This window comes from Adiantum capillus-veneris, chromosome 3, assembly GCF_014529385.1.
Source record: "Adiantum capillus-veneris isolate H3 chromosome 3, ASM1452938v2, whole genome shotgun sequence".
Classification (NCBI taxonomy): domain Eukaryota; kingdom Viridiplantae; phylum Streptophyta; class Polypodiopsida; order Polypodiales; family Pteridaceae; genus Adiantum; species Adiantum capillus-veneris.
Window position 1 is genome coordinate 40238646 of NC_140933.1, and position 12586 is coordinate 40251231.

The 12586-nt window shown below is 40.4% G+C and overlaps 1 protein-coding gene across 1 annotated transcript; it reads left to right on the top strand.

Moving 5' to 3' along the window:
- Positions 1-2990: 2990 nt before the first annotated feature.
- On the top strand, positions 2991-6590 carry LOC147460791 (uncharacterized). Its single transcript, XM_086504152.1, has 12 exons — positions 2991-3381; positions 3469-3736; positions 3822-4029; positions 4098-4229; positions 4336-4523; positions 4605-4621; positions 4805-4865; positions 4942-5216; positions 5300-5851; positions 5926-6047; positions 6132-6208; positions 6362-6590. Exons 1-12 carry the CDS (start codon positions 2991-2993, stop codon positions 6588-6590), a joined length of 2520 nt encoding a protein of 839 aa, XP_086360278.1.
- The last annotated feature ends 5996 nt before the right edge of the window (positions 6591-12586 follow it).

Consider the following 12586-nt stretch of genomic DNA (forward strand, 5'->3'; position numbering starts at 1 on the left):
ATTGATGCAGGTCATGGTCTAATGAAAATACAAGGTTTCCATTGGCATCTTCGCTTGGCTCTAGATTTACCTGAATCCCAGATAATGTTAATGGTCTCAATGAAAAATCGCTCTCCTGCAGATCAACATGAGTCTTCACAGCATCCAATCTGAGTTCAATAATCCTCTTGTCAGAGATAACAATCAGTTTACTACTTTTTTTAGGTCCGTAGAGAGTGAGCTGCCTGTTCATTGTGCATGAAAGATCAAAAAGCCGTTGCAAAAACAAGACAAATAGAAAAAAATAGATTTGATTTATAAACAGCTGTGTGAAATCTTTGAGCCACGTTTTGATGAAGTGAAAAGAGGCATCATTACGTATACAAAAAATATTTCGTTTTTAAAATTTAGGCGGCCATATTGAGTTTGTTGTGACAACAAACTCACAGTGGGTGGTTGGCCCCTCCACGTTTATTGATGATTATCAAAAACTTTTAATGAATATTCTACTAAGGTACCCCCCACACGCAGGGGTATATTGTGGAAAAAAATAACTATATATTGTGATGTTCACACGAGATGAAAGGTGTTATAGTTATTTAAAAAGGTGCAATTGGCTCACCGCAATACAGTGATAATTAATTTGGACCCTTGGGAATCTCAACTTTGCACTGTAGACGGTTTTCATCTAGGTTTTCCAAGTCCAGGACGTTGACACCTTTCGCAGCCTTCTTTTCCCTCTCCTCCAAATAGTGCTCGATAAAAAATCTAGGTTTAGTGTAATCCCACCAACAAGTTTTGAAATTTACTTATGTTGTTTCACATATGTAGGAAAGGGATGAAACATTTGTTTATTCTTTTTTTTTCAAGCTTTGTCTTTTCCTTCCAATTTTATAAGCTTTAAGAGTTGATTTGATTTGCAGCTTTTTGTATTGAACATAAACGTTACATGCTCTCTGAACCCCCTCACATTCACAAACTACGTATTTTAATTTTTTAATTGTTCAACCAATTTGAGAGGGAGGGGGTAGCTCCAATTCTCTTTAGTTATGAGAGGGGTAAGCTTTTACTAACTCTCCACTCTTACGCAGGCAAAGGTTTGCAAGGTTTGCTCTTGCTCCAGCACCATGCCTCGTCGACAAACAACACGTGAGGAAGAGTCGACACCACATGGAAGGGCAACCGCGCGGGAGAGCAAGTAAGTCCACACTGCCTCAATGCTACCATCAAAGCTGGAAGTCTACCTATAGAAACGATGGAAACTAGTCTGCGTTAACGCGGACAGGTTTCCATAGTTTTTATAGGTCCAAGCTTAATGGTTTTTACAGGTGTCCATGGTTCAATTCAGGGTTTCTTGATCGAGGGAGAGAGGGTTTCTTGGCGGAGAGAGGGCAAAACATGGAAACAGGAATCACTCAAGACTGGTCTTTTCCTGCAGAAATCGTTCTTCCCCACAAATCATTAGGAATCGTTCTTCCTTAGAAATCGTTGGAAACTAGTCTGCGTTAACGCGGACTGGTTTCCAACGATTTCTAGGGAAGAACATAAAGACATGTTTACTCTTTTTAAACAGATTTAAGACTCACTCCTTGAGCTGCATCGCATGTCTTGGGCTCACAGCACCGTCACATGTCTTGCATAGCTAATGCCTTGAGTTGCGTTAATGTGTAGCTGGCCTTGAGCTGGCCTTGAGAACCTGCGTAGCTGGCCATTTTAACCAAGGCTTTTGACTAGAAAAAATCACTAAACGATTGACATTGTCTCGGCTCACTGTAAGGAGGAACAGGGTTCAAAAATTGGAGGAGCAGGGTTCATAATCAAGACGACCTGCGTTTAGGTGAGTTATCAGAAAGAAAGTAAGATATATGTTGGGGAAAAGCATTTGATATTAAGAGAAGCCATTATATTAAGAGAAGCCTTTGATATCAGAAAGAAAGTAAGATATATGTTGGGGGAAAGCCTTTCACATGATTTTTCAATCTTCAATCCTTGAGACATAAGTTAAACTACTCGATTAATTCTCCATTTTAATCAGTTAGTCAGTGCATATAATTTGCATGCCAATGAATGGAAATTAGTGAATGACGTTTCACTTGCTCCCTAGTTTGAAATATGATTTGAGCGCAAGTTGGGATGCGTGGGCTTTTTTGGGAGGGAGATAAGATTTGATATCTCAATCTCCCGTGTTCACAGCCCCTTCACTCTCATCACCAGGTGGTCCATTGCCATTGAAGTTTGTTCCTCGTATATGATGCAAGAAACCCATTAGAATAGTGTAGGTATAGCACATGCAGCGAAAGGAGGTTATGGGGAATGGGGTGTGCAGTGATGAGGTGAATTGAGATGGATAGGCGACGCCGAGAATGAGCCGCTTCCAATCAAAACGACTTCTTCTTCCACTAAGCACATCCTCTCCCATCCCAACCCCCTAAGCTTGTATCTCTTAATACAAATTGTTGCAGTTCATGGATAATTGTTTTGAACCTTTGTATGTACACCATGGTTGGTGTGGTGTTGTGTTCTCTCTTAAGAACTCCTTTGACAATCCAAATGTGAATTACGTGGCTTTAATAGAATGATACATGGCTTTTCTTAATAGCTCCTTGATTATAGTCTCATTGTGAGCTTTTACAGAAATCCCCCAGCTTGAAAAATCCCCCAGCTTTTACAGAAATCCTCCAACTGGCTTGTAAATTCGCTTGAAAAAATCGCTTGAAAACAGTCCGCGCTAACGCGGACTGTTTTTATGCGATTTCCAGCAGGAGCAGTGGTTAGCAAATTCTTTGTAACTCAGAAAATTTTGTGGGCAAATTTTGTTTAGGCGACTTTAAAAGGAATGAATTGTTTATTTGAAATGCATCAATGGATTAATGATTAATAGTTATTTCTTGTATGTTGCTTATCTTTAAAGCACTTCATGCAAGGGAGTCTCACGCAAAAGAGGCAAGATTTCAAAAGTGCATACACCAATTGAGTGTAGTGACCAAGTTAGTTCAGTTGTCGTCTCTGACATGGAAGAGGATAATGAAACTACTCAGAGTCAAGAGCTTGGCATTGGTTCTATTCACGAAGTTGACAATGCACATGGTGCTAAGGAGGCATGTCTGGAAATTGTTCCATATGTGGTCCAAGCTGAGGTTGCTTCTGAGCTGAATGTTGGAGATGAAAACAGTCTTCACATGCATAGAGGTGAGGATATTTTGCAGAAAACCAGGATACTTAGTTGCTTCGAGTGTCCTCCAATTCCTCTCTGTCGATTAATTCCATATGCTCGAGTGCGCAGCTTGAGAGATGACGTAAGCGGCTTGAAAGCTGCTTTTGCAAAAGAAGGTTATATGCAAGAGAAGGGTGCTTTTATCGTATCTCTTTGGACATGTCAACGCGAGGACAGCTTTGTGTCAGGTAAGGATGTGGTTATTTAATGCACCCTAAATATTCTAGCCTCAAAAATGTAATGTTTGTAATACTGTACCTTTGATGCTTTCATAGATGCCATAAGAGACTCTTGGGATCCGATTTGGATAGATGTAAATCAAAACTTTGAAAACGAAGTTGCATCTCGTCCTAAATTGCATATCCTTTCGGAGAGGATGTTCTTCGTATGGGAAGGTAACCATAGGACTATAGCTTGGCATGCCGCTATTAAAGAAAAATTTTCAATGGTGAAGGAGAAACATTGCAGAGTCTTGTGTACGGTCATTGATCCGACAAAGGTCCCAGAGATTGCATTGTTGGCCAGTCTTCAACGAATGAATTTGTGAGAATCCATTACCATTTTGGTCTCATTACTTGATCTTTTTTAATCAAGTATGTAATATATACGTTTTTAATGTCTTGATCAGCATGAATACCCATGCATTAGTGACTTCACATTTGCGAGATGAGCTAGTTAATTGTTCTCACATATGTGTTGCGGATCACGAAGAATATTTGAAGGGTCTATCAGAGAAAGATAGAAGCATAATTGCATTGGTTAGAAAGAGATATTCCAAAGGAGCAGAGCCTTGGTATCCATTGACGAGACAATATTTAGGGAAACTTCTATATGATGTATGTTCATAAAATTTTGTCAATTTATCTTTGGTATTGGTTCTCTACTAATGGTTGTTTTTTGTTAGGTTCAAATATCAAAGGAGATTCATTCACGCATGGATCAAGCAAGGCAAAGATTGTCCGCAGATGATTTGGTTAAAGAAGAAGGAAAAGTGATAAATGATCTTGCGCTTAAATACGGTGATCGAGTAGGCAAGGTGTGTGTAAGTGTTTTCCATTAGAGATGCTTTGATTATTTGCTATGGTTATGAGTTTTTTTATTTCATTTAGATGTTAAATATTATTGATCCTCGACTTGGAGAGGAGTGGTTGGCCCGTGTGTGGGCACTACGATGGGGGTCGGATAGTTGGGCCACTTTAGAGAAACTGAACTTGATTGCTCTCTATGATGCTCCTATTGAGAGCAAGATATTATGGGTCTCTTTATTAGAGTCAGATAAGATCACGAGGAGAGCTTATGGTCTGAAGCGTGGCGATCAATTTTTTCGCTAGTAAGTTCACTGAAAATTTTGTTGACATTAGGATTTTGCTTTGGGTGAAGTGATTGTAATGTTTTATCTTTACTTTCATAGCTGGATTCGTAGAGAGGGTTTGTTGCAGCGTATACTTGATAGAGCTACAGTTCTTCTTTCGGATTTTGGTGGTTTGCCCGGGGGTGTTATTGTGCCACTTGAGTGTACACTCTCTATGTACTTTGAGGAGCTCAAACTACAGGCTAGAGCTCACCTCTTTCCTACTGAGACTAGCCTTGAGGCCAAGACAAAAGATGCAGAGCTCTTGGCAATGAAGAAGATTGATACCACTCCCATGGCGGCTCAGAGGCTTCTATATCGGTGAGATACACAAACTTCATTTTTTGTTAAATTTATTTTGTGTGTAGGCAAGAGTCTAATAGAGTAATATTTGTAGGTATTTCACATATTTACACTCTTTGGGACACATTGCTATGATTCCTATGTTGGCCAAGCAATGGACAAACATAGCTATAGTTGAGAGTTGTATGTATCCCACATCCATGCATCACTTGTCGGAGTGGGAGTTGGTTCATTGTCCATGGTGGGTGGACATGGCCAAAGGCCATGTCTTGGCTAGAGAGAGAGAGTTGTATGAAGAGATGAAGAAGAGCCAAAAGACCAACACACAAGAAGAAAACCCTTCCTTAAACCAGGATCAACCAGCTACTAGTAAGTGTGCTTTGTTATTTTAATAGCATATACTAGAAATGTGTTCGTTCAAAGAGAGAGAAAATTCTTTAATTTCTCCATAGGAGGTCGCAACAACATCAAAGAAAAGCAGATTGCGGATACGAAATCTCTGCCCACACATGGTGTGCTACTTATGCTATGTACTTTTTTTATGGAGAGTCTCTTGGATCTTGTGTATTTATGTTTTCAAATCATTGCAGATGTGCATGGAGCTCTAACTGCTAGGAAAGTTCTCTCTTTTGTGCATGCATCGGACTTTCCTACTGTAGTCACTAGTTCTTCTAGAGATGTCAGATGTGTGGCTATGGTAGGGGATTACATTTCTATTGCTAGTGACTTTCGTGCGGGACTCAAAAATTCAGTTTGGACTCCCCTCCACGACCACATGCTGAGAGCTCAGCCAGATAGAGTACAGTACACCAGGGTGGGTGGGACTGTGGCATGGGCAGCTGACTTTATATTTTTGGATTTGCCATTTGGTGGCTTGCACCATGCATCAACTATGACGCCGTCTTGGGACATCTGCTCAGAGGATCATGTTCGCAGCGGTATTCATCTAGCATTCTCTACTCTTGCAGATTCAGGGTGGTTATTGATCATGGCATCATGTGTTGGTGAGTATCATTATTCAATTGCATTAAATTCATATTTAATAGTGATACATTTAAACCATGGTTGCCATGTTTAGGAGATAGCATTTGGTGGGTGGAGCGATTTTGTAGGGCGTCTGACATGAGCATTCATCGCCGCATTGTTCTTCTGCATCATGACCCCTATGGTTTTGTTCATAGCTATGGGGAGCATATTGAGGTAACGCAAAACCTAGTGACATCACACATATTTGGGTCTTGGTGGTCCGTTCATCTTTAACTTTTTTTATTGTTGTATTTGTAGTGCGATACCTCTATGCTATTTTTGGTTCATAGACGGGGGATGCAGCCTCCATGTTTTTTGGCAGAGAGCACCTCTATGTTTCACTCTCTTGGCATGAGTCCGACAGATTCCATGATGAGACATTATCTTCCTGTATCCTCTAGAGCCCTTGCATCTACATGAGAGCCGTTGCATGGTGGTCTACAAATGAGTCATACTCTTTTATCATGCTTCGTGGAGATGTTGTGCAGACATGGTGGTATTTGTTTAGAGTTTGGGTGTGGGACAGCACTAGTGCTAGCAGCTTGTCTTGGTACTGGACGTGCATGTCCTTCCATTGATAGTGATGAGGGCTTGATATTGACATATGTACAGCCTCTACTGCTACCTCGGCTGCGGAGTGTTGATGAGGCTTCCACATCTGTGGATGTGGAGGATGAGGGTGACAGGCCTGGTGGGAACCTATATGATGACTTGTGAGGCTCCCACCCTCCACTTGACATTTTTTGTTTATGCTATGTTGGTAGACTATTTGTTCTTGAGACTTTGGATATTTCTATATGCGATGTATTAGGCTATCTATTGTGATGTTACTATCTGCGATGTATTAGGATATCTTTTGTGTTGGGTCCATAATCATGTTTTTTGTTTCATTGAAGTATTTTGCCAGTTTATATAGAGAAGATTGCGAGAGGAATGACATCAAGCACCCAATACGACTATGAGCTACAAAATCAACGATGGAGACGTAATGTGTTCATTGATGATGAGTGACTCAGCATAGTGATATGTGATACACATCCATAATCTCTAGGGAGTTTTTTTGTCATCTTTTTGTTGTGATTTTTTTGTGTTTATGTAAGATATACGGTTCTTGCAGCTTGGTACCTTGGGAGTATTGCGTGAATTGTTTAGTCAAGACTGGTACTTATTTTTAGTCAAGACTTGTTTCACCTTTGAAATTTCTTAATCCATACCAAAGCTCACCTCCATAACTACGTGCACTTTTCTCTCACTCTCTCTCTCTCTCTCTCTCTCTCTCTCTCTCTCTCTCTCTCTCTCTCTCTCTCTCTCTCTCTCTCTCTCTCTCTCTCTCTCTCTCTCTCTCTCTCTCTCTCGCGTCTTTTGTGGTGATCAAATCATAATTTATCAGCAATGGTATATAACCCGTTCCTTGGACGGGAATAGAAAGAAAAGGAGAGAGCCATCACAAAGCAGCATGAACCAAGAGGAAAAGAAATTGGGGTAGGCAAGTGAGTGAATCTATATTGGTTTGAAGATGCTTACTAAAGAATAGGTTCTAATCCATACACATTGATATAGTTGCATGATGGGAAATCTTGCTTCCTATTTTAAAAATGTTGTGTGTGTGTGTGTTTCTATCTATCTATCCCTCTTTTAGCGTGTGTGTGCGCGTTGGGGGGGGGGGGGGGGTGTATGTAACTTTCGTTATCATAGAACATTTAGTCTCTGCAAGACTCTAATATCATCTCTCTCTCTCTCTCTCTCTCTCTCTCTCTCTCTCTCTCTCTCTCTCTCTCTCTCTCTCTCTCTCTCTCTCTCTCTCTCTCTCTCTCTCTCTCTCTCTCTCTCTCTTTAAGTGTGTTTCTATCCCTCTTTTTACATGTGTGTATGGAACTTTTTTTTCATAGTTTTGTAGCAATGCTCTCTGTTCAAGTACCAATGTTCAAGTATATATATCTCTCTCTCCCCCCCCCTCACGGAGGCATCTATGATGGTTATCATAGAACATTTAGTCTATGCAAAACTCTAATATCATCTCTCTCTCTCTCTCTCTCTCTCTCTCTCTCTCTCTCTCTCTCTCTCTCTCTCTCTCTCTCTCTCTCTCTCTCTCTCTCTCTCTCTCTCTCTCTCTCTCTCTCTCTCTAATGTTCTATGGTTATCATAGAACATTTAGTCTATGCAAAACTCTAATATCATTTCTCTCTCTCTCTCTCTCTCTCTCTCTCTCTCTCTCTCTCTCTCTCTCTCTCTCTCTCTCTCTCTCTCTCTCTCTCTCTCTCTCTCTCTCTAAGTGTGTGTTTCTATCCATCTATCCATCTATCTATCTATCCCTCTTTTTTACATGTGTGTATGGAACTTTCGTTGTCATATTTTTGTAGCAATGCTCTCGGTTCAAGCACCAATGTTCAAGTATATATATATATATATATATATCTCCCCTCACTAAGGCATATATGATGGGTTCGCTCAACTTTGGGTTCGCTCGAAAATATCCGCTCGAGGTATGGTGAGACTCGCAAGATGGTAGGTAAAGACCAGTTCCTATATACTTGAGTGAGAATAAGAACAAGCAGATGATGGCAAGCATATTTAATTGAATAGCCGAGGGTCAAACTAACCATGGCCATCAGAAATCCGTCACTATGTTGAATCAGTGATAGGTCACCAGAAACTATCACTAATCTTCCTAGCATATGATGAAAAAAAATCAAGTAAATTTGAAACCTGCTTTTTTCAACCTCAATCCGGTATGTGATGCCACCTTATTTCTATAGAATATCCGAGATAGGGCAACATATCAGAAGCCAGTACTCAACAAATACAAAATAACTTTTAGTCGATTCAGTAAGATAGGCATCTCGACTAAAAAAACAAATCAATCTTACTTGTAGGTGATGTATTATGGTAAAAAAGGTCGAGTCAATTTGCAAAAACAATATTTACTCCTACAATCGGGTATGTGATGACACACACTACCTACAGTAATATTAGAAGACAAGGCAACATTTCCGAAACTTGTATTCAATGACCTCAGAATAATCTTTAGCCGATTCAATAAAATAGGCCCCCGAACTAGAAACCGAATCAGTCCAGGGTCTGTCCTCTTACCCAAAGTACCTCAGCAATGTAACCAAACTATCCAACAAATCTTATACAGCTCATTTTTTGTGAAATTTTGGCTATTTTTAGATCTGCAGTATCCCTTTCATAAGTACATTACCCTATTGAGTAGCTATTTTACCAACCTTAGCATCATCAACCATATATACAAACCATTTCCTTTAAACACCACACCATCCTCTTTTCCATGCAGCCATAGGTTAAGATATCCTTCATACCTGGCAGTCCACCTTTTTTCAAAAAAAATAAAGGACGCTTTTTTCCTCAAAAAAACCAGTTTTACAGCCCATTTTACGGAAACCAGATTTATTACTTCCATCATTAGAAAAACTTGGTAGTTCTTAGTTTTACATGAGCCATTCACACTTCTTCTCATAACCAGGAAGAGCCAGGTTCCAGAACATGGTTATATATATTTTTATACGGTTATTTTACAGCAACATACATCATTAGTCAAAGAGAATCTCAACTTCCCATCTGTCCCAAAGCAATCATACACTACCACACACATTTCTCCCCATAAACCATTAAGAACAGTTTTCGGAACAGGTTACTTATAAAGAAAAGTCTATTTACTGGTTTTATCAAAGCAAAGCTTCATAGTATATATTAACAGTCTTGAGAGCAGAAATATTTTCTGTTAACCTATAGATTAGGAGACGCAGAAGCCTCCACAATATCCTTCCCATTCTTTTTCGGCATGTTGAGCACACAGTAGTAAATAGCTTCTAACTCACACAGTTTTGAATGCACACAGAGGTGAATACAAAGCACTATGCTAAGTGAGTATGAGTACTCACCTTTAAGGGGCTTTTATATTTTCTGATGAAAATCAGAAGAAGATCCGCCACAGACTTAGACAGGCTACCCACACTCGCGGTCGCCCATACGGGCCAAATTCTCAGGGATTGTGCAACAATTAATGGCCTAAAAACTTGTGTGTAGCAGAAATTAGCATGAACATAGTGGGCATTTCATTAGAATAGATTCCTAATGAGAATTACAAGAGTGCTTGGGTGGAGAGAGCAACAAAAAGCATAACACCTAGTTAGATAGCATGAACAATACTTTCAAAAGAGAGAGAAATTAAACTATTGACAACAGTTGAGGACCAGATTTGCATGGAGCCACTCCCCCCTCCAAAAGGCTTTGTATTATGGTTTCTCCCATCAAGAGAGACATTGTACAATACAATTCTTTGTGTTCCTTCAAGATTAGCTAGTGCAATGAAGATGAAAGCTTCATGCACTAAGAAAAACACTTAGCAAACACAACATCAATTATCTCCGGTCTCAGACACAAGACCTCACACACCTTCAAAGATGGTGAGAGCTAGCAAGGTATGAGAGTAGATTGAGAGGAAGAAGGAGTATTCTTACGAGAAAGATGGAGTAGGTGGTAAGCTTTCCATAAAGCTTGAGAAGGAGAGAGAGTCTTCTTTACTTCACACATGAGATTGTGTGAGTGTATAATGCCTAGCAAAAATCAGCCCCCTCTCTCTCTTGGTCGACCCCTCTTGCTATTTGCTCATGCTCTACTCTCATTGAACCTCCCCAGGCCTAGCCAATGGTAATCAAGCAGTATAAGTGATAGCCTTCTAACATGTGTCCCCCTTTCCCCTTTTGTGAGAACCTTAGGTAATTTAATAATTCAACTAAACTCTCATTGGACCCCTTTGCCTCCTGGCCAATAGGAATCAGGCAAGCCATTGGGCTATTGAATGCTCATTGGACCCCTTGGGAGACTGTCCAATAGTCTTCTAGAGGACTAAATTCTCATTGGTTCTTTTATTAAGTGTTTTTAAATTGATTAAACTAGATTTACTCTAGCCTTATTCTCATTGGTCCACCTCCAAGGCCATCCAATAGGAATTGGGTACACCTTGTGGGCATCTGGGCTAGGGAGCTAAAATGTGTCCCTCATTCCCTTTGTGTAAAGTGAGCTTGTGTGTGTGTGTGACTTTCTCTCTCATCCCCTACAAGCTAGGCTCGCCCCCTCCTATGTAGGGATTTGAAAAGACTTTTGGGACACACACAAAGCATCCAATTCCCCCCATGGTTGACCTTTGGACACAACCTTTGAATTTTGGAACCTTAGCATTTTGGAAGTCTTAATGGGCTGAACCTTAGGGTTTTTAGCCCATTGTTGCACATGGCTCTTTTGCAGATGGCCCCCCCTTTGGATCCCTATTTTCCCTCCTTTGGATCCCTACTATGGCCGGTCTACTAGCTTAACCAATATTCTAGCTTTTTCTCCCCTGGCACTTCCCCATATTAAATGATCAGTTTAACATGAGAAAATCATTTAGGAGAATTAGATATTGATTATTATGACATTACCTCTCTCTTGAAATCATAGTCGTCCTCGACTATCGTGTAGAGAAGATAAAGCGTATTCATGAGTCCTTTTCTTAGCGGGTAGAGGATCCCTATGTCACCCTATGACACCATTCCACAATGGATGACTAGTCCATTTGGTGCTTGAGAGCCTGAGGCTGCCGCAAGCATGTCTGCACATTAGTCCTATCAATCTTCCATAGTAGAGTGACAAGCTCTACTTGGTGTTTGGGAGACGTCGTCTCCGCAAACTTGATCTAAGCATGCATACTACTTCATTTTTGTGCACAATAAAGAAAAAGAGAGTCTTATAGGACAAAAACTTTGTTCATTTTTAACATTTTTTGTACATTTGCTTACTCTTGGGAAGCATTGTAACCATTGACAAGGTTTAGGTTATCCTTTAATTGTATGCCTTGCATCCATCTAGCATCTTCAAAAGGATAATTCTTAAACTTAATAAAATATCGTCAGATAGTCTTACCGCCTCTTAGTATCTTGTCTTCATGTCGGAGAATGGACTCGGGCTGCAGCACCTCCTCTTGGTCCTCGATCTCCGGTGGGTCTTCAATAGTTGGTTCTTGAGGTGGCTCTCCTTTGTAAGGCTTTAATAGGCTCACATGGAAAGCATTGTGTATGAGCCAATGATTGGGCAACTTGAGTTGATAGGCCATCTCATTGATTGGCCTAAGAATCTGGAAGGGACCATAGTACCTTTTTGCTAGTTTAGCATAGTACTTTTGGTGTCCCGTAGGATTCTTGCCCATCGTGTGCCTTAATCGAGCCTTGGGGAATTTTAATAAGGCCCAATCATTTTCTTTAAAGGCTTGCGCTCTTCTGCGCTTGTCAGCAGCAGCCTTTTGCCTTTGTTGTGAGATAGAGATAGCATCCTTAATCTTTTGAAAAGATTCTTGTAGGTCTCGGCTATACTCATCTGCAACGAAGATCTTCCCATGTACCTTAAGTAGCAAGGGACTTTTTTTATCTTCCCTCAATTACCTCGAAAGGTGCTTTTCCCATGGAAGTATGTACAGTGTTATTGTAAGCATACTCCACTAAGGGTACGTATTTCTCCCATTGGGATCTTTGATCTACTTCCGTTGCATAGGCTTTTAGTAGATCGAGAATTGTTAGGTTAGCTATTTCACTTTGTCCATCTGTTTGTGGATGATAGGCCGAAGAGAAGTTTAGCCTTGTCCCTAAATTCTCAAAGAGACCCTTCCAGAAATTACTGGTCATTCTAGGATCTCTATCCGACACTATGGACATTGGCAA

Bases quoted from the DNA above. Each gene is read 5' to 3' on its own strand.
- LOC147460791 (XM_086504152.1), top strand. From the start codon at position 2,991: ATGGAAGAGGATAATGAAACTACTCAGAGTCAAGAGCTTGGCATTGGT. The intron at 4,030-4,097 runs GTATGTTCATAA...GTTTTTTGTTAG, and splicing joins TAGGGAAACTTCTATATGAT to GTTCAAATATCAAAGGAGAT. The intron at 6,209-6,361 runs GTTTCACTCTCT...GATGTTGTGCAG, and splicing joins TTGGCAGAGAGCACCTCTAT to ACATGGTGGTATTTGTTTAG.